This window comes from Cyanistes caeruleus, chromosome 17, assembly GCF_971803275.1.
Source record: "Cyanistes caeruleus chromosome 17, bCyaCae1.hap1.1, whole genome shotgun sequence".
NCBI classification, from domain to species: domain Eukaryota; kingdom Metazoa; phylum Chordata; class Aves; order Passeriformes; family Paridae; genus Cyanistes; species Cyanistes caeruleus.
This window is the reverse complement of record NC_141717.1, coordinates 2,589,847-2,615,867: the sequence shown is the minus strand read 5'-3', so window position 1 is coordinate 2,615,867 and position 26,021 is coordinate 2,589,847. Positions and strand designations below refer to the sequence as shown.

The following is a 26,021-nucleotide window of genomic DNA, read 5'->3' as shown; positions in this document are numbered from 1 at the left end:
CTGGAGCTGACTGATGCACCCCAAAAACCACTGCTGCTCAGCTGCTGCTGCTGCTCAGAACTTCACATCCACCCAATCCACTTCCTGCAGAGTGGTGCTGATAAAATGGGGATGTGAATCCAGGTCATTCCTTCCACCACTCCTTTGTCTTACAGTTCCTCTTTTTTACTTTTAATATTCAGATTGCAGATTGTATAAACCTGCAGGTTAATTAAGGGCTAGAAATCAACCCAAACTGTGAACCTGAACACTCCAGTATATGCAGGAGCTTACAAGGAGTGAGAGGGACTCATCATGGGGAACTGCAGTGATAGGACAAGGAGCAATGGGTTCACACTGAAGGAGGAGAGATTTAGAGCAGATATTGGGAAGGAATTGTTCCTTGTGAGAGAGGTGAGACCCTGGCACAGGGTGCCCAGAGAAGCTGTGGCTGCCCCTGGATCCCTGGAAGTGTCCAAGGCCAGGTTGGATGGGGCTTGGAGCAGCCTGGGATAGGGGAAGGTGTCCCTGCCTTTCCCACCCAAACCAGTCTGGGATTCTGTGGTTCTATGAATTTTCTGGCAGACTGTACCAGTGCCCAGGCAATCTGATCTCAACAAGGGCTGCAGAATGATTTTTTTTTTAATTGGTGGTGAACACCAGAAGCCACTAGGAACAGAGGGACTGTTTTCACCAGCTCCATCCTTTATGTTCACACTCCTTCCTGCAGCAGATAATCAGTTCATGATCTTTACCGAACACTCTGCAGAGTCTGCAGCCTCTTCTGGCTTCTTTCCAGTTCCAATTTTCGTTTTTCAATCTTGGCTTCCAAACTGGCTTCATCCAAAGCCACATTATTCAACATGTCTTTAGTCTTTTGGACTTCTTCCTGAAAGAGAAGGATGATAAACAATGGCTGGAACTGGGATAATTAAATTTATCTTTCAGATGCTGAACATTGTTCTGGATAATCTCATCTGTGTTTACTCAAGTAGGCAGTGGAAATTCAAAGGTTCTTTGTGGCCAGGATAATGAACTAACTGGACATTTACAAATGTAAAATATCTTGTATTTTTGCCAGCATTCTTAAAGAAGGGAAAACCCCACAGCTGTAACTTTAGTTTTCCTTTTCACTGAAGAAGCAGTAGAAGGCAGGAAGTAGAATGATCCTTTGGCATCATTAAGGTGTTTTTGGATTTTAACTTAATGGAATCATTCAGGTAGTTTCCAACCTTAATGATTCCATGATTCTCTCTGAATAAAGAGATGAGAAATGCATTTGTTTCTTGGTACTATTTTAGGGAATTTTAAGCTTCCATCATTTTTCTTCTCTTTCAATATACAAGTCAGTTTTATAAAACACTTCCTATATCTGAGTATCTTCATCCTTCTCTAAGTTTTGCTTTATCCATTTTTTTCAAAATCTGGGCAGCATCTTGAACATGTCAACACATGCTACAGGAACCTGGAGGGGAAATGGGAATATTCCACTTGATTCAAATGAGCTGAGTACATGCAGTGTGCTCAGGCTCAAGAAACCATAAGCATGTTTAGAGGGAGAGAGGGAGGATTTCACTGCTGGAATTCCAGCAGTGAGTGTTGGTGCTGCTCAGTTCTAACAGGTCATTCCATTAACTGGGCCAGGATTAATGAACTGAGTGTGTGTTTGCCACTGCTGTTTGCCAGGAAGCCAATCCCTCTCTCCCACAGCTCTCAGTTCATGAGTTCTACAGCTGCAGCAAGAAATGCACATTAACAACATTTAATATTCACACAGGCTGTGAGCAGGAGCAAGACATAAGGGGAGATTGCCTGGAATCTCTCTTGATTATCCATTGGCTGTTTAAACCTGGAACTCCACTCTTGTAATCAAACACTTGGGCTGGGTTCAGTTTGCAGTGAAATAACTGATAGGAATCACTGGGGGGAGTTAATTAACCTCCCTCCTCAGACAGTGCAGCTGAAGGTTCAGAAATTCAGGAACCCAGGCACTGGAGCAGGGACAGTGCTGGCAAGTGCAGGACAAAGAGTCCTTCACACCACAGGGATGCCCTGGCAGCACCCTCAGGAGCACAGTGCCAGCTCTCCTCACTCAGCCCTTGGCCAGTCCCTGACTCTGCAGAGGTCACAGGGCTCTGACAAGGTAGAGGCTGTACATTTCTGTGCTGATTTGGGCAATTTTTACACCTCCTGTAGAGATTTTGGGGTGAAGCTCCTAAGATAGGCAGAGAATATAACTGCAATGTATTTTCCCCCACAAGAGGGGCTAAGAGCAGCTCTCAGATGCATCAAGTGCTGATGCAGGTGATGGCTTTGGCACTCTTTACCCCAAGGTGATGATAAAACGAGGTAATTTCTTCTTGCAGCAGAAAAATTATAGTTTTACAATCAAATAAACAATATTTTGCTTACCAGAACGCTGTTAATGGCAACTTTCATCACCTTCTCAGCCTCATTTATTTCCAAAGGTCTGGCAATAGATTCTGTCCTTGCTTCCTATGAAATAAAATGAACCAATATATTTAAACACTACACAAAGGAACTAATTTATGCAGAACTGAAGGTGATCAAGCAACAATGATAGGATCATCTGCATAATAAATGAGGCAGTATTTAGTGTTTATTCTGGTCTCTAAATCATCTCAGATAAAAAAAAATTAAGTGGGTTGAGATTAGCAGGAGGGAGCAATCAAGGCATCTTTTCCAAATGAGGTGAGTGATAGGTCTGACTGCAAATACTCTTCAAGGCAGATTTTTGGCAACTGCTCTGATTTTACATGAGGAGCAGGGCACAGAAGATTCCATCACCTGTGGAATGAGGTGTGGAACCCATGAAAACACCAGTGCAGGTAGAGGAGCACAGTGTCCCAAAAGTGTGGAGCTACAAGGACTACAAAGCCACCAAACTGTGCCAGGCAGGTGGACACTGAGCACTGACCCTGCCAGAGCTCCAGGAGCCTCCCAGGCACAGGCTGGGATTGTGGGGTGTCCTGTGAATGATCCCTGTGGGTCCCTCCCACCCAGGATATTCCATGACTCCATGTGCCTCCCATGCCTGTGTGAAAATCACATGCTGCAGACATATGGGCACCTCTGCTTCTGACAACTGAGTGAGTCAGACTCCTCAAAAACCCCACAGTGATCCTTGTTTAGATCCCAAAGGATTAAAAAACCTCCCCTCTCAGCAGTTATGAAGACACATGGGCTTAGGTGTGCACTTGTCTAATTGATGCCTTAAACAGTGACCTGGTCATTACATAAAAACTTCAAATTACTTGCTTGGCACTGGGAGGGAGAAGAGGGAATTTTGCTGTTCCATGTCCCTAAAACAATCTTACATTGGCAAAACACTTGGTAACAGGTGGGTGAAGATGGAGAAAGCATCTCTCCAGAAAATATCTGATTAAGAACCTAAAATACTTTGTACACTTTGCCACAGGCCGTACCCAGCACACTACAGGAGGAATTCTAGAAGCAGATCCAGTAACTTTGCTAAGATGCTGTGCCAGACTCTCCAGATTGCACAGCTCAGCTCCAGCAGAGCCTGCTCCCTTCCCACCAACTCCAGTCCATGGAATTGCAGGGTGAAGCCAACCTGGGAGCTCATCCAGCAAAAAAATAAAAGCAGCTTTTTGTGCTGAGCTTATTCCTCTGCTGGGTCAGGCCTCTGAGCAATCCCACCACATGCTGCACAAAGGCTCATTGTCCTGGCATAAGAAAAGAAGGAGAACAAACACTCTGCTGGGGAGAGTGACAGGAGTTACATCTGTTGGTGGCACTGACTGCTCACACTGCTTGAAGTGCTTGTGAACATCTCTCTGTGCACAGAGAAAAACTCCAAAGCAAAAGTGAATTTGGGCAGAAATAAGATACAAAACATCAGTGCAATACAAATTCCCAAATAATTCCATAGGTAGATGGTTTTGGAGGAGGGTGGGGAAGAATAATGTAGCTCAGTTGCTATTCTGGGAACATTTAGCATTTCAGCAGCTCAGTAAAATTACTGTTAATTTGTGAGGCCTTTGCCAGCACCAGCAAAATCCCTGTTTATTTGTGATGCCTTTGCCAGGCCCAGCCTGGTGCAGACACTGCCCTGCCAACTGCACTGGGCTCAGAGAGTCTGTGCCACAGAGCCAACACACTTCAAACAGCAGAGGAAGGGGAATTATTGTCCTCTCCACTTGCAAAGAGGTCAAAGGAACAGCAAGGGCTGTAGTCTGTAATCTGTAATCATACACAACTCCCTCACCAATTCCTCTCCAGCAGCCTGGTGAAACACCCAGAACATGCACAGGGCACTGCAATGGGGCAAGGCAGGGAGCTGATGGGCTTGGTGAAACTTCTGAGGATCTGCCCTTTTGAGTGGAATCATTTATGCAAATTCAATGTCTTTCTTCCTTCTGTCTTCCCTCTAACAGCCCTGAAGTTTCATGTACACATCACAGTCTTCCACTGAACTCCACACTGTTTTCTACAAGGTCAGTCCTACAGTCACACCTGCATGGAAAAATCTGACAGGGAAATGCTGAGCAGTGGAAAGGCAAGAATTTGTATCCTCAGACTGTGGAATCGGGGTTAGACTGGAAAAGGAGAAGGTCAGGGCAATTAACCCCTCACACCCCAAGAGATGGAGATGAGAATCCTCTGTACACACAGCTCATCCCTAAAACTCTGCCTTGGAATGGGCAGAGTAACTTCACTGTTACAACACTGCCCCTAACCTGACTCTCTGGAGTAACAAGTGTAAGTGGAAAAGATAAGAAATTTGATGGAAAAATAGTAATATATTGTGGAAATATAATGGAAATAAAGTCTATCAAAACCACTGACTGTTTTTGTGGGTGGATGTCTGTCACAGCTTCCCTGGGTAACAGTCACTGGGCCATTTCCTGTTACCCTATGAACACCCACAGAGAGGAAAGTTTTATCTTTAATATCTCTTTTCTAGAAGGACCCTTTGCAAATTCACCTTACTGGGAACCTGTCCCCAGGAACTTCATTCACAGCTAACAGTGAAGAGCCACTATTGCCAAACCCATTCTGCAAATATGCCCGAGGAAGCATTTTCAACTGGTAATGGAATTCCATTTGTATGGACCAAAAGCTGATAAAGCAGCTTCCAGTGTGCCTGATGCATGGAAAAATGGATGCATCCTCCTCCAAACTGCAGGAAGGAACCAAGGCAAGTAATTAGGCATGACCAGCATGCAAGTCACTGATGATAAATGTGATGTAATAACATGTTCTGATGTGCTCAAGGTCTAGCAGAGGTTTCTAAACACCTTTTTTTTGTGGTAAGGAACAGAAATTAAAGCTTTTTTCCTAACACACTGGTCTTGCTGTGGCTGTCCCTGGATGCCTGGAAATCCCAAGGTCAGGCTGGATGGGGATTGGGGGATCCTGGGATAGTGAAGGTGTCCCTGCTCATGGCAGGGGTGGAACTGGAGTGATCTTCTAACTCAAACCATTCCATGTTTCTTTTTCTGAGTTTTTGACCACAGGTTGAATTTTCCTTTGTTTCCCAGGAGTTCTAAGCCTGATGCAGACAGGAGTTTGTGCACTCCTCCCTGCCACTTCAGCCTCAATCCAGGCAGCCCCACATCCCCTGCTCCTTGCAAGCAGGGCCTTGGCAATTCCAGCTGTCCATGCAGGCCACAAAGCTCTCCTTTAGGAGTTTATTATTCATGCTGGGATCACATTTGGCCAATCCAGGGGATGGATGATTTGGCACTGTTATACAGGAACAGGAAGGCTCATGAGGGACATTAATCCTTCTGAAGGAATCTGACCCTTCCCAACAGTTCCATTTTCCCCTTCAAGACATTAAAGTCACAGTAACTGAGAATTTTGCTGTTTCCAGACTATGCTGCTTGGCTTCATGCTCATCTCAGCAGTATCCAGAGGGTGTCCACAAAGACATTTTCCTCCTCAGCAATGCAGAGCCTCAAATGCCCCAAAACCTCAGCTATCCCAGTGTGTAAAACCCATGTCACAAGGAGGTCTGGGAGAGAGAAGCAACTGGAAAAAGTAAATTTTCAATGGATCAAAAAGAATCAAAAGTAACCTGCATGTGGTTCTGCTGAGGCAGGAAAGGGAACTTCAAAGCTTTCTGAGAGGGATGAATTTACACTGCTCTGTTCCCTCCCTCACCAGGTCCATCCATCTTCTGGCTCTGGAGCTGATGCCAATGATTCACCCTCAGCTCACAAACCTCAGGATGTGCCTCCTGTGATCTTTCCACGCCTTCATAATCCTCACCTTTCATTTACTCTGTGTAAGATGTGAGGCACTGGAAAAGTTTCTATCAGTCCTCAGGACTTTAGGGGTCACTTCATGGCTCCCTGGCCAGGAGCTGGCCTGGGATGTCTCCTCCAGACTGTGGAAGACAAGGAACTTCTTGCTCCAGAACAGAAGCTCTAAGCTTGTGAGTCAAATTCCAAATACAATCAGCTAGAAATGGCCTTGCATAGACATTGCTGGTTGGTTTACAAAGGAAAAAAAGAGCAGGGTTGGAAGACACCTGCAAGCTCACCTCATTTCAACTCCCTGCCATGGGCAGGGATGCCTTCCACTGGACATAACCAGTCCCAAAAATTCCAGGAGAAATGTGCCAACCACTACTTTACAGCTGATACTTTTTCTTCAAGCTGAACACTCTTGGGAAGGTCATACAAAATAATTTCTGACTTTAAACAATACACACAACTGCAGTTCTGGTTAAAGCAATCTAATATTGATTCAACACTTGGATCACAGGTGCAAGGGTTAATTTTGGCTTCCCAATTTGCAATAAGCCCTCTTCCTCAAAGTGCTAGGGTTGGCTTGGGTTAGAAGCAGGACTGCTCAATAAAACTGAAGCAAACCAAGTAATTCTCTAGAGTTGTGGCAATTTTAAGTTACACATTTCCACTAGAAGTTCTACGTGTGGCAGTTCTGTAACCAAAGCCCAGGAAATGAGAGAAATTAATTTTTCAGCCTCCCCCAGGCAGTGTCTCGTATCCAGAAGTAACATTTGGCAGGCGGAAAAATGCCTCCAACATTCCCAATAAAATGATTTTTTGCAGTTAAGTTCCAAAGAGCAGGGAGTGCTGCAGCCATCTCTGAAATCACATCTCCCTCTCCCCCCGAGCAGCAGCGGCAGGAGGGGGAAGGAAGGGAGGAAGGGCACTTTGATCCAAAAGCTGGGAATAAAGAGATCTAAGTGAAATGTCCTTAGTGGCAAGGCTTTGTGCTGAACTAACACTGCCTCAGTTCCACAGCTGGGTATAAATGCCTTTGGCTCTCTGAAGAGTTTAATTCCAGCCTTTCCCAGCTGAGTTGGTAACGAGATTCTCGGTGACTCCCATCAGTTTGGGAACAAACTGGTGCTGTGGGCATCCATAACAATAACAGGGAGCAGTGCCCTGGACTTGCTGCAGAATTTATCCTCCACAGAGTGGCAAACACTTCATGTGGCTGTTAAAAGCTTTAATCTACCAAATTCAGCAATTCTTTTATTTACAGGAGCGGATACAGGGAATAAACACTTTGTTCAAGGGCACAGATGGGGTAAGTGCCAAGAGGAGCAATGGAAAACAAACCCACTGCATTGTCTATCTTCAGCACAAGCGAAAAGCCTTAAAAGAAAATATTATTTTCATTTTTCTTCAGTTTTACAGGGCTTCTAGTTAATTAAGAGGTAAATAAAATTAAAACAAGCCTGAGAAAGTCAGAAATCTTTCTGCCTGCCAGCAGCACAGAGGCAGTTTTCTTCTGGGTTTTTTTTTTTTCTCCATTATCTTCCCATGTCCAATAATTCAGCAAGTCTGAGCAGGGCAGCTCAGGACAGGCTCCTGCTAGTGTGGCCCAGGACCTCTGGCAGAAGCAGACTGGGAGGCACTCAGAGTTATAAACAGCCAGGAATTTTTCCTTTTGGATTTCCCTTGTAGGATAATTCAAGAGAACCCTTCCTCAGCTGAGGACAACTGCCTTTGAAAGTCTCATTACTGCTTTATTTTGAGCTGGAGAGTGACTTGGACCAGCTCATCACCCCTCCCTTCCCCCAAAGGTTAATCTGGCCATTTCCCCCCTTTCTTGCCAAGTTTTTAGGATACAGAGCACCACTGGCTTTTCCAACATCTTTTTCCATGTACAGAATGACAGCTGTGTCATCCCAGAAAAAGGAATGCATAGGGAAGCAATGCTGCATTTTGCCTGAGTGCTGACATCAATTCTCTTGCTATTTCTCTTGATTTGGGGTTTGACAGCCGTAATCACAGACTGGTATTTTCAACTTCTTCTTTTCTCCATTCATTAAGTACCGTGTGGGAAGACAGAGAAAGAAATCCAAACAAAATCTCTCATCCCCATTTCAAATCCAAATCAACCCCACCTTCCCTGTGGAAAAAAAACCACCCAGAACTCAACTTGCCTGGTTACTCTTCCAAAGGTAACTGTAAATATTCTGAAAATTAAAGTTACATGGCAATGAAATGCAGAGAAAGTGCCCCTGGCAGGAAGGGAAACAATAAAAATGAAGATATATTTCTCCATGCATGGAATTTGCATGGAATTGGCTTTTCATTTAGGGATCTCACTGTGCAGTACCAAACTCATTCATCAGCTCCACTAAACTACAAATCCCAATTGCAATTTCTGTACTCCAAGATTAGACCAGCAAGACTGGAAGCTGTAAATTACCTTCCAGATGTAATGCTTAAAAGTGTTTTAAAATACAAATTCTGTGTCTGCAGCACTGCCACAGGACACCAATAACCTGCACTGTGCTCATCCACAGCTGGGCTAGAAACAACACAGCTCCCATGGAACTCAGTAATTGTATTTGGGATTTATCTCTGGAAATACAGCTTTGGGGGTTGTTTGGAATATTTTCTCCCACATAACACCACCATAATCTGAATTCAGCACACCCTGTAGGTTTTGTTTCTTCCTCTCCTATTAATTAAAGATTCTTTTTCAGCATTATAGATTAACTTGGGAAGCAGTTTAAATATACAGAAGAACTGTATATTCAGTCAGGGAATAAGGTATTTGCAAGGGATTCAGAAAGGCACAGAACCACATTTCCAAGAAATCAGACTTCAACTCTTTCCCAAAAATATGTACATACATTTGCAGCACTCTCTACCTCCAATAAATCTAAAGGAACCATTCCCCCAAATTCTTCTTTAGCTGAAATTTGTTTTTATTCAGAAAGTAATTTATTAAAAAAAGTGTTTCATGACTTGGAGCAATGAAATTTTTTCTAGTATATGAAGTTTCTCTACACAGTTTCTATACAAATTATGTGAAAAAAGACTCCAACAGAGAAGGTAAAGGTTGTGGAGCAAATTAGAGTCAACATTTCCAAACAAAATAATGAGTTTTACTTCACTTTTCCCCAATGTTCTTTCCCCAAAAGCTGCTCAGACTATGAAAACAGATCTAGTCAACCCATTAGTGCCAAATGCTGGCATTTCCTTTAGAGTTCCTGGAAAATGAAGCCATCTTCACTTAAGAGAAATAAGATTTATCATCAGCTGGTTGAAGCTTAGGTAGGAAGGGCTTTTATTTAAATATTTGGAAATGAATGGATTGGAAAAAGAAAGAGAAAAGAGATTCAGGGAACATAAAAACTCCCATGGTTTCAAATTCCTTTAAAAACTATGACAGCTGTTGATAGATTTTAGCACATGTAACATGTTTCAGGAGATAGTGGAATAAAAAATTTAAACCACACTGCTCCCCTGCCCTTCAACAGCACAAACCCTCTGGCAGTGCCACTTAGTGTGAGCATTAATTAGCCAGGCACTGCCAGAAGAAAATAACCAATGGAAATCAATAATCTGCACATTAAAAAGCAATAGAAGTAATCTTGGTTTAATGGCAGCTAATTTGGTGCTTACCAGCAAAGCTCTACTCCCCACCCAAAGCCAGAATGAACTTCAGTTCTTTCCCACCTGGAATGGGGTGGGAAGGGCAGGCAGAGGATGCCATTCCTGAGGTCTCCTGAGCACCTCTCCCTGAAGGATCCAGGGAGGTTGTGTAGATGAGGAAGGGCAATTCCTGACTGCCCTCAGCACTGACAAGAACCCCAGACCCAACAGTGATGAAAAAACCCAGCAGTGTTTGGCTTGAAGCCTCTCCTGTGATAGGCAAATTTCATCCTTTGAGTGAAAGGCAAAGTTGGGGGCTGATAATTAAAAACTACAAATTCTGCTGCAAAACAGGCTCCTACGACCTCCTAACTTTTAACCCGTTTGCTTTGCTACATGCTTAAGTCTCAGGTTTGTTGCATGTACCAAACTTGACATTTAACATGCCAGCCAAAACTGGGTCCTTCAGATTTAACAAATCACTGAAAAACCTTGGAACCAGCCTCAGATCATAAGGAATAGAGCTCAAAAGCCTCTTCTTCAGCTCTTTGGAGGCTCCCCCTGTGCTGCCACTGTTACCTGCTGTCTTTAGGCAATGCACTCAGAGTCACCTTTCCCAGGACAGCATTTCCTAAAGATAACAAATTCCATCTGCCAAACCTTTTTGCAAAACACAACCTGTGCACCCACACAGGATTAGCTGGCCCCATCTTGGGTACTCAGCCACAAAGAACACGTGCTCACTGCTCTCTCTAAGAAATCAAATCCTTTTAGAAATGGCACCTCTAAGTAGGCTCCCACTCCAGAGTTCTTAATGGCCTCACTGAGAAGTGGCTGCACTGAAGCACTTTCTCATCTCTCCATTTTTCAGCCCATGCTTTCAGCACACTCCACTTGTGCTGGGCCCTTTGCCAGGGCCCAGTTCTAAACTCTGTGTACTAAAAAACCCTTGATTTCAAGTGGCTAAACAACACCCAATTCAAACCAATGCTTGAGTACTTTTAAAAATGTCTGAACTGATCTCTATTTGACTTTTAGCAGTTACAGGGATGGGGTACTCAGAGCAAAAGGGTGCAATGCTCCACTAAAACAAATATTAACATATCACACAACAGCTGTGTGAAAACTCCTTCAAAACCAAGAAATTAGGCAAGAGTGCAAGAGGAGAAGTAACTGATTAACAGTTGTGTGACACTGGTGCATGTTGAGTTAAAGTGGATTATCACTTCTCCCTCTCTTTTGAGGTACAAACACCCTGCACAGCACAGTGAAGTATGGATCCAGCAGGAAAGGCAGTGCTCCATGGAGGAACTTCCCAGGGTATCAGCCACCCTTTGAAACACCTGTACCCCATCAAACAAGGCTCTGGGAGCATTAATTGTTGAGGCTCAGAGTTTACAGCTCTTAAGGGTGCACTCCCTACAGCTCAGACATCTGAACATTTCCAACACCATGCAGGGTCTCCCTCCTTTGAAGTCTCTTCTCAGAAAGTGAAGAATCTCCAGCATTGCAGATAAAGACACTGAAAAAAATAATGGCAAGACTTCCTGGCAGCGTGCACTGACTTCATACAACAGCTTTTGATTTTCCTTCTCCAGCTAAGCTCAGGAACATGTACCCTGCAGGCTGTGATGCCTCCAGCTCCTGCCACAGAAATAATGAGCCTTGCCCTTGGAAAACTAACAGCATCAATCATTTATCTGTTAGAATATCCATCCCCACCACCACAGCCTGCACATGTGCTTCCAAACAGAGAGTATTTCAGTTTTCTGCTGAAGAGAAAATGCCAAGCTGTTCTCTCAGGCTGCCTGCAGTCCAGCCATGAATAGGAGTAGGAAGGAAATGCAAACTGCCAGGCCCATTCCTTCAAACTCACAGAATATTCATGTCAGATGCAGATGTTAATATGAACTGAGACTTTTTTCCCCTTTTTTCCTTTGAGGCACTCAATGGACACAAGTTTTTCCAGGCTCTCCAGCATGTACTTACCCTCAGTTCCACCTCTTTGCCAAGTAAGTCGTACAGGACTGCTCCTTTGGAGGTGATTTCAGAAGCAAGCTGTCTAGCTGCCTTCAAGTCAGCAATCTGAGAACACAGCAACAGCACTGAATAGCAGGAGAATCCCCAACATCACAAAGAATACCCATGGTATTTCTCATTTTGGTGTCAAAATTGCACTGGAGGGCAAAACTCTGCCAGAGGTTGTGCTCTAGAATAAGTGGACAGAGCCTCTCTTGGCTTTGAAACGGTTCAGGTGAGGCCCTGTTGGGTACAGGTTTCTGAGAGAAACCCCAGATACTTTAGGCCAAGGAAAAAAAAAACCCAAAAATCTCCTCAGAACTGTGGCTCAGGCAGTTGTTGGTTCATGTGCTGCCCAGGACAAAGGGAAATATCACCTTTTTCATAGACAGAAGTAAAAACTTCATATACCAAAAGGAATGGGATGAGCCTGCAATGTAAGTAATGAAATTTTGAGCATCTACCAAGTGGTTTTTCCTTGTTTTTTCAGAGAGACACATCAGACTAACCCAGAGGAGAATCACTTGTGGGTCTGCCATTTTCTCAAAAATCACAGGAACTGAGAATCACAGAATGGTTTGTGTGGGAAGAGACCCTAAAGCCCATCCACTCCCGCCCGTGCCATGGGCAGGGACATCTTTACTTACAAAAGTAGTAACAGAAATTCCTCTTATTTAGCAAAGTGCTGGGTTATTGTTTTTTTGAAGTATTTAGAGAAGGTGCTTCTAAAATATCTAGAGATGGCTTTTCTTTTAAGGGCTGAAACAGCTTTGATGTCTGTTAGGGTCACAGGAAGACTTTCTTTCAATGCAAATGGGCTGAAAATCAACTTTCAGTCAGTATTTTGGAAGCTCCTTCTGTTGCAAAAGTTTAGTAGACAGAAAATAATTTTTATTCCAATGTAATCCAATATTTCTATGGTGTCCAAAGCATTTCAATACAAACAGAACCAATTTTGTGCCACTGTTGCCTTGTATTATGCTTCTGATTGAGAATTCAGAGATTAAAACAAATCACAGAACCCCACCAACTGGAAGTCTGATATAAAACCCTGCATACTGCCTTGCCAGAACATTCTCCATTTAAATTTCAGCCAGAAAACAGATGAGTTTTTCCCAAGTGAACACAAGAGTGCCAGTTTTGCTTACTTTTGAGCCCAGATCAAACTTGAACTTGGTGCTGTCCTCCTCGGGGAGGTCTGCACGCTCCCCTCCCTGGGTGTTCATGGCCCCGTAGAGCACCGAGGTGACCTTGAGCAGCTCCTTCACCGCGTATCCATCGGCCTGGTACAGCTTCTTCGTGTTCAGCTTGATGTGAGCCTTGGTAGCCTTGGGCAAGAAAGAAAGAATTCAGCAGTCACAAAGAAAACAATCCTCAGTTATCTGCACTCAAAGATCTTTCTGGGGGCACCAGGCTCTGCTGAACAGAATAATTCCTCCTGTTTGGACACCCAGTTTGCCTCATCATAATACTGGCATTACTAGAAGAATTTTTTTCTGAAAGCTGTGCGCTTTTTGCATGTCAGAACATTTGCAGAAAAACCCTCAAACTATCATTATTTCTTCCCTGAATAAAGATCTGCAAAAACCCTATGCACCACTTAAATTCAAATTAAGTTTAAGTGGAAGGTAAGTGCTGCCCAGGTCTTGTGATGATGCTGCAGAGAGGTAAATTTCACCCTTAATGAGTTGCAAGAATAAGATCAGTTATCCTAATTTAACTGTCTTATCTTCCATCAGCACCTTCCAAATGTTTTCTTGTTTCTCTCAATTTTTCCCCTGCTATGATATTAGTGATTTCATTCCCTTGCCTCCCATCTCTGGAAGGTACAGACAGAACAAAAATGAAAAAAACATTAAAAATTCTAAGATTATCTTTTTGTGCTTCAGTATAATAAAGAGGGAAAATTACTGTCTGTTACAAAAAGGGCATAAATGTCATTATTGAAATTCCTGGTAAGTTTATATTATAAATGAATAGCCACAAGGAGCCAACCACAAATTTCAGATTAAACTTCGAGGGAGTCTTTGTGGTGGCATAAATAAAGAAGGAAGCAAGAAAAAAAAAATTATGATCACTAGTTACAGATCCAAAAATTAAGCTTAAAAATGACACATGAAGCACAAAAGTGACTTAACATCTTATTTTCAGTAGATTTTTAAGATGAAAGTTCTGCTGAAATGTTTCTCCTTTGGGAAAGCTGTAGCAGATAGAGCCTATCCATGAGTCACTGGTGGTATTACACAGCTTTGGTTTTGCAGTGTTCCTGGAAGGAATTCACATTCCCTCAGGCTCTGACAGAGTAGGATCTTCAAGCTGGGGAAAGAGACTCAGATATTACAATATTTGATACAATACAATTAAAAGCTCTGCAAAGAGCTTCACTGAACGATGGACTGAAGGAAAAAATCCTATGAAACTAAAGAGAGAAAGCAGCACACTTCAAACCATGGATTTGGGTCCAGCCTTTCCAAAGAAACAAAGCAAATCCATATTGGCCCATGTTTATTCAGGTGTATTTTGTCAAAACTTTGTGACTTTAAAATCAGATTTTATTTTCCAACAAATATTTCCCCAAAATCTCAGCCCAGCAGAGGAAAATGACTCTTTGTATGTGTTTGCAGAGAAAGGACCCAGGGATTGGCTGGAGTTGTGTTAGGAGAGGGTCAGGTGGGATCTCAGGAAAAGATCCGTCCCCCAAAGTGGGGGGCACTGCCCCAAGGCTGCCAGAGCTCAAGGTCCCAACTCTTCTGTGATTCCTGAAAATTGAAGCCCAAACTTCCAGAACAGGCTCCTGATGCTGTGCACCCTAAGCCAGGGGAAAATGCGACTCACAGCACAAAAGATCCCTAATTCCTTTTGAAATGCTGGTCTCAGAATGTCCTCCAGTGAGCCAAGACACAAAGTGAAAAGCCAGGTATGTTCACCTCCCTTCCCTTGCAGTAGAAGCAATCTCAAAAATTAATTGCAGAAACAGCAAGTATTCCATTTTAGGAGAAGTGGTCATTAAATTGACAGAGTCTATTAAACATCCCCTATCCAAAGGGGACTGATGCACTAAATTATAAAGGATGTTGTTAGAAACAGGAGTTCCAATTTCTGCTTCATTCACCCTCAAGAGAGTAAAATCAATGTCTAGTAAGAGAAAAAAAAAGAGTTTTCATTCGAAGGCTACTTAAAAAGAGAAAAAATACACAGACAAATTTATTTTTCAGACTGGCACAACAGCACTGTGGAGTCAAGAAGACAACTTCATGTTTGGAAATACACCTCCATCACTTCATGTTTGAGACACCCACCTATTTGATTTGTTTTATTTTATAATGTATTTTTTCTAGTTTTACAGAACCATTAGAAACCACAGCTATTTATTCTGAAGATCAGATGGTTAAATGCAACAAAAAACCATAAATATACAACAAGAACAGTAGCAACAGCCAGAAAATTTGCTTAACTTCACAATCTGCTTCATTAATATCAAGAAGTCAAATCTGTCTGTGATGTCTGACTCTTGCAAAAGGTTTTGTGCCCTTGAGTTGCTGAATTTGTTTTCCTGAATGAATTTCTATGAGATGAACTCATATTTGTTGCACTCTACTTCAAATTTGGATCCAAGTGGGCTCAAGCAGAAGCCAGATATTGAGCCCCACTGATCAGGGCAGCTCTAGGGAGGGAGCTGATTAAAACCCCACCTAAGGTGACCTTGCAGGCACTTCAGAACTTTTGGGTCTGGGAAGGAGACATTTGGTAAATTCTCCAGCTGTCAGGAACACAGAGCAGTATCTAATTTGTGTGGAAAATTAACACCTCCCTCACTCCTTGTTCAGTAAAGCAGAGCAAGGCTCCTGTTACATTCCCTGGTGATTGATCTGTCCTGACATTCTCTTCTGAGGCAATTCTGTCTCCATCACATCTGCCCACGGATACATAAAGCCATTAACTCCTGGGGAAGATAATTGTGGATTGCATGGACAGTGAATTATTAAGGAAATGTCTACAAGCTTCTCTCATCCTGAAAATGCTGAAAACCTACAATAATGCCCACATTAACTTGTAATATTAACTGAGACTAAGTACAGGATGATCAAAGTAATTTCCATTCATTTCATTTTCTGAATCATATTATATAATTCTCCAAAACCCCTGGGATTTCTGACATGAAATCAGCTAGTGAAAAGCATTACATTATTTCTGCTTCCAGACTTGTGCTTGGAGGGGGAAATCCTTCCAAACAAAACAGACCTGTTCACTCCATCTCATGAAGCTCCAGGGCTCAAAAGTACATTCTAATATGTACAGGAATGTACCCTGCTCTGAACATGACAAAATTAAGAATTAAGAGAATTTATGGTGCACACTAGTCACAGATGACAAGGGAAATATTGTTAAAATGACACTTTAATATGTCTTAAGTTCTTAAAAAAAGTGTTGCAATTCATCTTTGGTATTAGCATAAAAACTTCCATTACTTCCAGATCCACCTGCAGCCCCAGAAAGCTCTTTTCACATCATGAAGAGTGTTAATCTAAGTGTGTGATAACATCATAGGCTCACACTGCTTCAAAATAACATGAATTATATGAAGAACAGTGTTGTTTTATTCCACAAGACTAAAAAAATTGATATCCCAACCTAAATATGCTCATGCATAAAAAAATTGATCTGAGAGAAGAACACATGCCTTGATCTATGGGAAATCTCATACAACATATACCATATATGCTATATCATAATGAAAACATCAGAAATTAGGATTATTCAAGCACAGGGAAGAATCAGGCATCCAAAGTTACCAATAACCATGGTGGGACCTCTTCTAAAACAATTTAAATAGTTTAAAAACATTTCCCATCTACAGCTGCGTCTTCCACTGTTACCTTTTATTTATAAATAAGGAGAGATAAGGGTGAGTATTGGTTTAAATCCCAATTTAGATGCCAATATTTAATTTAGATCCCAGTTCTGCAGAGAGAAGTACAGAATGTCAGTAACAGCATGCCCTGTCCTCTTCAAATTTCCACCAGCACAAGACACAGGATCACAGAAGCATGGAAGGGTTTGGGTTGGAAGGGACCCTAAAGCTCATCCAGTTCCACCCCTGCCATGGGACACCTTTCACTGTCCCAGGCTGCTCCAAGTCCTGTCCATCCTGGCATTGGACACTTCCAGGGATAAAGCAGCACCAGAATGTAACACAAACTCAGCCACCCCTTGCAGGGAAACTCTGTGGGGTTAAGAGAGAAAGCTCTAAAGCTGCCATGGAACCAGGATTTCAGGTTTTCAGGATTTCAGCCCAAGCACAGCTCCTGGGCAGACTCACCATGAACTGAGCCACGGCTTTAATGAAGAAAACCCGGTCCTGCTCCGTCTCCACATCTGCAGGAATGTCACTCTGAGGTTCATACCTGTGCAAACAACAGCTGGAGATTAGAACAGAAGAGCCTGGTTCAGCTGTGAGGCAAAAATCAAACACAAAGTAAGCACGGACAAGACTGGAAAATAAATGTGTAAATTCCTGCTGCAGACTGGGGCATCCAGAGCCTGGAATGGACACAGAAGGGTTGTACAAACTGCAAGAGCTGTAAAACCTGACACACTGCACGAGCTCATAGCCAGACATCAGTTCAAACACACTCCTCTCACAAGTAAAGGAAACTTATGGAAAAACAAACTGAAATCTGTGAAATGCTTAAGAAAATCCATGAGTGAAATGTAGAAACTTCTAGAAGTGGCCAGTCTGCAGGAACCAGGGAAGAATAAAAGGAAATTCAGTGATTTGGACCCTCAGTGTAATAACAGCATTTTAGAGACCATTTAGGCAACTTAATCCAAGTAATTTTGAATGCTTGTGAGTATATCCCTATTTCATTACAACTGCAGGAGTACTCTGCAAATTTCTAATGACTTGGTAATTAAGTTAATAGATATTAATTATTAATCTGGGCCAAAAAATAGTGATCAGGCAAACTGGTCAATGTTGGTTTCAATTATAATGTTCTACTGCATCATCTTAAAAAAAAACTCCATAATTTTACACTTAAATGGGAGAGAGAAGTATAACAAATAATACTTCAAGACACAGGAATATTTAACCAAAGTCAGTCAATGGGTTGAGTGGGTGTAAAACTGCAACTAGACAGTAGCAGATTAGAACCAAACCATTTTATTTCTTTTAAACATGTTCTGGATGCAGGACAATACCACAGTGAGCCAACACCTGTAGCAACAAGGCAAGAACTAGCTGGGTTTTGGTGAAGCTCCTACAACAGATCACTCTGTTTGGATAAAAGGTCAGACATGGACAGCATGGCTGTGGAACCTGGAGAATATGGGAGAGAGATAAAGCTACTTTTGATTTGAGTGTGCCCACCGTCAGAGTGCAACCTCTGCCAGCACTGTGTCACTGGGTTTGCTACTCCAGGCTGTGTCATTAAGCTACAAACCTGCAAGCTACCACATTTCTATTTGGTATTTCGAAGAGCAGTGCTCAAAGGGTGACTAAATATCACTGAGTTCCCTAATTTCACAGCACACCATCAGTTCCAAGCACACTCCCCACATCCCAGCATCAGCCCAAAATCTGTTGGCCTCATCACCAACCTTTTCACCAGCCACAGCAGCACTTCTGACACAAGCATGAAGTTTGGGGTGTGGAAATTCTCCATGGATATAAGTCGAGGATACCCCAGCGCCCTCATCATCTCAGTAAAATCTGAAAAATGAGGAAGAGCAGGGATTCCTTCTTATATATCCAATAAGGGCTTTGCCAAGATTGCCATCTCCTACAGAGTTATAGTTGCTGCTTAGTTACCATGAGATATGCCCGGTGCAAAATTAAACCTCAATAATTAACATAAATCATCTAATTTCAACAGAAAACACGCCGAAGTGAAAACAGGCATTTTTAAGGAGATTCACTGAGCTGAAACAAGGCGGGCACAGCCTCTCCCTGCAAACCCAGTATTTAATTGTGTTCGCCAGGGGCGGGGGGAATCCCGCCCGTGCAGGGCTGTGCCGCCCCCCGGCAGCGGGGACCCCCGGGTTCAGCCCCGCACCCCCGCCCGCCGGCAGTTCCATGTGCGGCCGAGCGGAGGCCCCCGGGAGGCCCAGCCGGGGGTGCCCCATCCCGCCCGGCCCGGCCCGGCCCCGCCGCCCCGGCCGCGCTCACTGCGGAGGTCGCGGAACGACATCGCCGGGACCCGCGGCCGCCGCGGCTCTGAGGCAACGCGCTACGGCGGCGCGGCGGGGCCAAACCCCGCGGGAAGCGAAGCGTGCGGCCAGATGGACACGGCATCACGGAATGGCGGGATAAACTGGGCTGGAGGAGCGCGCTGAGATCGGCGACTCAGCTGTGACCGATCGCCACCGTGGCAACCAGACCACAGCACTGAGTGCCACGTCCAGGCTTTCCTTAAACGCTTCTTGCCACAGCGCATCCACCACACGCACGGGCAGCCCATTCTAGTATCACCATTTCAGGGAAGAAATTCTTCCTAGCGTCCAACCTAACCCTTGCCTGGCACACTTGAGACTGTGTCCTCTCGTCCTGTCCCTTATTCCCTGGGAGCAGAGCCAGCCCCACTTGGCTGCAGCCTCCTGGCACGCAGCTGCCAGAGTGAGATCTGTCCTCCCCAGCTCCAGCATGAGCCCCCGGGCTCCCTCAGGCGCTCCACACAGGACATGTGCCCCACACCCTTCCCCAGCTCCCTTCCCTGCCCTGCATCTTCCCCAGCCCCTCAATGTCCCTCAGCAATGGAGGAGCCCTCAGCTGGACACAGCACTGGAGCTGTGGCTCCCCAGCGGCCAGCCCAGGACACAAACACTGTCACTCCCTGCTCCCCCGGCCTGGCTCTGCCCCGGCACTCGGCGGGTCCGGGCCCGTGTGCCGGGGGCTGTGGGGAGAGGCGGCGGCTGTGCCATGGCTGCGTGCCCTGCGCTGGGGACACCCCCGGGCTAAGCTGGGATGGAGTTTGTGACTCAGAGGGGAGGGCTGGGAGCCATCCCCGGGGGATTCTGAGGAAGCCGGGCCGTGTGTGCGGTGTGAGGGGAGCCAGTTCTGAGCATGGCTGGAGTGCCCCTGAGGCCCTTCCATGGGGCTCCCGCTGTTTGTGTTGCAGAAGAGCCGGAGCTCCTCGGCCTCTGCACGGCCGTGCTGCCGGGGCCTTGGCTGCTCTGAGGAGCTGCTGCTGGAGAACCGGGCCTGGATGAGGCACTGCCTGCACCAGAGCCCCGGCAGAGGCCGGTGCCCAGGGGGAAGAGGCCAAGGAACCCTGGCACTGGGAAGAGGAGGAGATTCCACCTCTCGCCTCTCCTGTGACTCCCCAGCCCCAGCTCGGCTCTGGGCTTGCTGGACACGGCAGGAAATGTGTGACCGAGCCCGGGCACTGGGACATTCCCACCCATAGGTGTTAGGAACCCTTTGTGTTACTAGGAAAAATAGGTTTCCCAGGAGTCTTCAGCAGCCCCAGTTAAAGTTCTTCAAAGCATTCAAGTTTAGGATTTTTAGGTGTAGGTTTCATGTTCTCAGCCCTTAGCTGAAGCTGGGAAGAGTAGTTAGTTCAGTAAAGCTCGTGTTTTTGATACATCGCTGTGTAGACTTCTTGTTGCCTGTGAGCTGCAGGGACACGGTGATGGATGGTTCTGCACAAGGGCTTCAGGGTATGAGTAAAGTTGAGCCTGAGTGTCCCAGCAGGGTTTGAGTGAGTATTGAGGGTAGCTGGAAGTCAGAGTGTGGGTGATGCTCTCCTGCCTGCATCTTCCAAAGAAGCTTTTCTTTCCCCCAACTCTGCACTGTGCCATGGGCTCCACAAAGGCCCAGAGTGGTTTCTGGGTGGCCCCAGAAGGCTCTTGCAGCCCCCTGGGGCAGCAGAGAAGGTGCAGGAGCATCCCTGGGGTGCTCAGACAGATCCACGGAATTGCTGGGCTGCAGAAGCTGCCACTGAAGGCACCCGAGGCCAACCAACATGGCTTTTGCGTCTTCTCATCTCCCACCTGCGTCTGTTGGTGACTGATCCTGGCAGTAGCTTCGAAATAAACTTCTTAAAGGGTGTTGATGTCCTGAGTTTGTCCCTACAGACACAACCCACAGCAGTTTCCATGTTGATGCATCAAGGAAGAACAGCGTGAGGGTTTCTGTGCTGACAGTGGTGATGTCCATGGACAAAGGAGCTGTGACCACAAATCTCTGCATTTACACTGGATGGAGCAGCCACAGCTCTTCCTCACAGGGTCATCTGTGTCTCAGGGTGGCTTGAACTGAAAATCATCTACATGTCAGGCTGATCTGTGGATGTCTGAGGACATTCTGCAGAGCAGTTCATGGTTTTTCACTTCTAACTGCCCATGCTTAGCAAACAGACAGATGTGGACTCTGTAGTGAGCAATACTTATGCACATGATTAAAAAAATAATCAAAAGTAAGGAAAGAGCAATAAATTCTGAAAGAATACTGAAATAGTTACATTAGAAAATAGGAAATGTGTTTAGAGACTCTTTCTTATGCCAGAAAGCCATGAGACCGCAAACTTCGAATAGTTCATCTGTTTAACAATATATCAGCAATCCCTCTTGTTCAGTGAGATCAAAGAAAGAAGGAACCATTCCCCTGCCCTGCTCTGAGTTACACTCAGTAATGATGAAATATGTGGGGGAAAGCTAAGGCTGTAAAATAAATAAAATAAATTCCACAACTGAAGTAAACACTACACTGAGACTCTAAGTAAATATAATTAATATTTATATATTACTGTTAGGCAGCTCACAGGTGCTGCTGGAGGTGGATGTAGCTTTGAAGCAAGCCAGGATCCAGAGAGGAGCAGCCTCTCTGGCAGGAGTTCAGACTCCATCCACAAAGGATCAACTTCTCTCCCTGCCCACTTCCCATTTCTGGCAACCCACACCTGATGGAAAACACCCCTCTGCTTATTCCCTTGCACATGAACTCACCTCCATGGAAACATCTCCCCCTTCCACAGCCCACACTTGAGGAACTGGCTTTTCTTCTGTTCATCTGTACAAAAGTGGAGATTTCCTTGGAAAGGAAAGAAAACTGGCAGTTTTGGTGCAGGTTTCAGTGGCCATGGACAAGCCATCAGCTGGGACTGCAGGTTTGGAGTACAGAACCTGTCAGGTTTTCAACCTAGAAATAATCAGCTCTATTCACCTCTCCCTCTGTTGGCCCTTCCAGCCACCAGACATCTTGCTGTAGATGAAATGCAACAAGTGGTTGGGAGTGTTTTTATTTGTTTTTTTTTGTTTGTTTGGTTGTTTTTTTCAATACATATATTTTCATTCTTCATGTTCTACTGTTCTTTCTCCAGAGGTTTTGGAGGTTTTTTTTTTAGCAGAGCTTGGCACTAAAGCTTCTATCACATATTTTAAAGTCAAATTCCCACATCCTTGTATTATCCTACCTGGCAGATGGACCTAAACCAAGTTTTTCCCCTGTGGTAACAAATAATTCAGGTTTGTGAGGAGTTGCTGCTTCATGAGATTCCCATGGGGTTATTTCGGATCAGGCTCACCTGGGTCAGGGTGTTATTTTACACCTTTGGCTTTCCCCAGGCTCATAAACACCAAGGGCTGGAGCAGCTGGAGCTGCTTTTCTCTGGTCTGGGGTATAAAAGTGCTGTTGAAAACATGATCAAGGAGTACACAAGTGATTTTTAACCTCATTTCTCTATTTTTTTTTTTTTTTTTAATTAGGAATAAAAAAAATAATCAAAAGAACAGACATTCTTCAGAGTCTTCAAGCACAAAAATCAGAAAACACTCATCTGTGCCTGCCCTGCTGGTGGAAAAATGGGTAAAAAGTCCTCAGGCTTCTTTTGCATCCCAGGAAAATCCTACTGTGAAGCTGCTGTACACTTCAATATACTCCAAGTCACCTTTCACATACTGTGGAAAGAAAGAAAATAAATGATGGTCATGATGGTGGAGAAAATACAACTTGGGTTGTTTCCCAGCCTACCTGTTCGACCAGGTTTTAGCTTTACAAATTGCTTGAAAGACTGGCAAAGGAATCTGCCAGATCCTTTGCTCAGAGAAGGGCAAAACTAAAAACCAGAACTAAAATCAGGCAGGGTAGGAAGTGATGAGGTTTTCATTTGGCTGGTTCATTGAATTGTACAGACACATCATGCTCAGCTTTTTGCATCTACTTTTGCCTTTTACTTACAAGTTGGGCACCAATTTTTGCTCTTTCAGTCAGAGCCTCCCTTATTTCCCACCTGGGACGTGAATTTTCACCGAAATTCTGTTTTCTTTCCTGGGCTGCTGCCTTATCCACAGGATCTGAGGTTTCTGTTTGCAGATTTCATGGTCTTTGAAGAGTTTCATGAGCAAACTTCTTCCTTCTCACTTTATTTAACATTAACCTCATCCCTCCAGGGGTGTGGAAGGGAAAGGAACCCATCCCAGGAGGAGGGGAAATGGCCAGGGAATCACTGGGGGAAGTGAAATGCTCTTTGTGCCTGGGGAAATCTGAAGGTCTGGGGAAGGGAAATAAGCAGGAATGTCACGTTTGCTGTAATTACAGTGCAGAGCAGCTCTCCCTGTTAATGGGCTGGCATTAGAGGAGGGCTGGGTGCCCAGGATAAGCCCAAGCCCATGGATCAAACACCAGGGGTAATAAATCAACAGCTGGCCTTTGGTGGCTCAGCAGATGAGCAGGAGAAGCTACTTAGGATGAAAAAACACTCCTGAGCAAGGAGATTTCCAGATCCATCTCCGTCTGTGTCTGACAGGTCAGGAGAAGAAATTGGCTTTTCATTTATATTCAGTGAAAAACAAAATTGCACACCCAACCTCCATCAGCTCCCTCCAAAGCAAAATGCCATTTGACCCACCCAAAGCCAGCACCAAGGGCTGATTTCTGAAAGTCTGCCTAATTCCTGGAGGTGCAACTTCAAATGGCAAGCACAGCTTGATTTAAAGCCAGCACAGCCCTCCCAGTGAGCCTGGGAGCTGCAAGTCCAGCTCATCCTCACCACAAGGCACAGGGGATCCAAAAATCCTTGTTTTCTCATCAAATATCCCAAATTGGAAAAGACCCATAATGATCACGAGATGCTTTGGTGTGTTTTTCACCAATATTTTGGCTCTTAGACTACCTGGAGGGAAAGGCACAGAGAACAACAGCCAGGGTGACAAGGATGAAGAAGGACAGGTCACAGTCACCCAAATTTACCCTTTTGGATAAAGATCACCCAGACAAACGCTGCCCATACAGGAGGAAACACAAAGCCCTGCTCAGCAAAAGGGTGAAACAAACCCTCCTGGGCCTCTTCTTCCCCAGGCTCCAAACATGGCACAACCTCTTTATTTAACTCATTGCAGCCACAGAATCATTAAGAATTCATTAAATTCATTAAATCATTGGAAAAGCCCTCCAAGACCACCGAGTCCAACCATTCCCCAACCATCCCAAGGCCACCACTAACTCATGTCCCCAAGGGCAACATCCATTGCATTAAAATGTCTAGGCTTGAGCACAATTCCAGAGGATTTCCCCAAAGTTAAGTATTTTATATCCACAATAATTTAGCGTAGTCAGCATTTGGGCACTGCCATCAAAACTAGGGACACAAATGGGTGGAAATGAGAGCTCTTCCAGGATTATCCCAAATATTCCTTCCCTGTGGAGGTGCTGCCTGGTTTTTCCCCCCTTTCTGAGAGGAGCTCTCAGGGCAGTTGGAGGCTTGGATGAACAGACCTTGGGCTGGACCACTGGGAATTTGCTGTTCCTGTGCTGGCAGAAACGTGTGATCTCAGCAGCAGAATTAAATGTTGCTCAGTTCTAAGGTGAGGAGAGCTGGTTTGTGTTCAGAACTCCTGAAAACAGGTTTGTGACAGGGAAAGGTTTGGAGTGGGAGCGATGGAGGGGCTTTGGGCAAACCATGAGCTGCAGGCAGTGGGGGCAGGGAGGGGATGGCACTGCTGAGCCCCCCTGTGGAACCTCAGCTGCCAGCACAGCCAAAGGGATCCCTGAATCCAGCTTCATCTCCTGGCAGGAATCCCAGCCACAGCAGCCACAGTCACAGGACCACACCTCACCTGGAATTAATCCCCTCCTTGGAACCTCCTTTTCCTCCTGCAGAACTTCTCCCAGCTGTGAAACTGAGCCCAGGGGAAGCCATTCCTTCTGGATGAATCCAGATGAATCAGCTCTGTCACCTCTGCCTGGTGGAGGGAGCCCTTACAACCTCCATGCCAGCTGTTGCACTGCAGTTCTTATGGGATTTGAGGAATTATTATCCCCCCTCAGTTGTGAGGTAATGAGGATCTCAGGCTCCCCAGGCAGGAGAGAGATTTTCCCTGCAGTGCCTTCATCAGTTGTTAAGCTGTTGGAAAATGTGTGGCCACATCAGAAAGACACCCCTGATGAGGATATCTGGGCATCTTTATGAGCAGAGCTGGCATGTTTGGCCACAAACCTCTCTTGACTTGACCTCCAGAAAATAAATCACACTGCCACTAAACCCAGGGCCCAGCCTGAGGTTTCATTACTAAGAGACAAGTGAATAACCCTCAAAAGCTTATCCAAAGCCTATTGGGGCTGGTCTCCAGGATGGGGAGGCTGCAGAGCAGGAGTTGGGGTGATGTCTGCCTGCAGCTCATCAGTAAATGTGTTTAATTGCACCCCATCCCTACATGGTGTGCAGCACCCTCTGTGCAAGTTGCTGCAGCTGGTTGTGCCCAGCAGAAGGAGCCCAAAATGAGGTTAAAAAATCTCAGTTCCATGGGGAAGATAGAAGTTGCTGAGGCAGGAGGCAGATGTGGTCCATGCTGCTGCTCCCAGAGCTTCCCTGCAACAGCAGGAGCAGGAGTGGGTGAGGGAGGAGCAATAACACAGCTTTGAATTGGATTTGAATTGGATTAACAGGCCCTTTTCCCATCAGAAGGAAAATCACACACAAGCAGCCCTGGCAGACACAACAATCCAACAGGTTTTTCAGCCCAGCTTGTGGCATCTATTGACACATTTATATACAACCCAACCCCCCATAATTTGGTGAAGACTTTGTAAATCTGCAGAAATCTGATGCCAGAAAAGCCCGAGGTGGGCAGGCCCTGGCACAGGGGGCTCAGAGAAACTGAGGCTGCCCCTGGATCTGTCCAAGGCTGGGCTGGACAGGGCTTGGAGCAACCTGGGACAGTGGAAGGTGTCCC

At 45.0% G+C, this 26,021-nt stretch overlaps 1 protein-coding gene and 1 long non-coding RNA gene across 3 annotated transcripts in view; one reads left to right on the top strand and one right to left on the bottom strand.

Moving 5' to 3' along the window:
* The window catches only part of IFT38 (intraflagellar transport 38), a 55,291-nt gene extending 36,137 nt beyond the window's left edge, over positions 1 to 19,154 (bottom strand). For both annotated transcript variants that reach the window (XM_086854257.1, XM_086854258.1), the window contains exons 1-7: positions 19,021 to 19,154; positions 18,453 to 18,564; positions 17,173 to 17,257; positions 13,001 to 13,180; positions 11,823 to 11,918; positions 2,392 to 2,475; positions 735 to 868 (exon numbers count right to left, since the gene is read on the bottom strand). In XM_086854257.1, coding sequence (XP_086710383.1) covers positions 735 to 868; positions 2,392 to 2,475; positions 11,823 to 11,918; positions 13,001 to 13,180; positions 17,173 to 17,257; positions 18,453 to 18,564; positions 19,021 to 19,042 — 713 coding nt within the window. In that variant the 5' untranslated portion in view covers positions 19,043 to 19,154. The remainder of the gene's footprint in view (positions 1 to 734; positions 869 to 2,391; positions 2,476 to 11,822; positions 11,919 to 13,000; positions 13,181 to 17,172; positions 17,258 to 18,452; positions 18,565 to 19,020) is intronic.
* On the top strand, positions 19,097 to 22,796 carry LOC147650006 (uncharacterized). Its single transcript, XR_015277323.1, has 2 exons — positions 19,097 to 21,958; positions 22,557 to 22,796. It is a non-coding gene; the product is annotated as an uncharacterized LOC147650006 (long non-coding RNA).
* Positions 22,797 to 26,021: the final 3,225 nt, after the last annotated feature.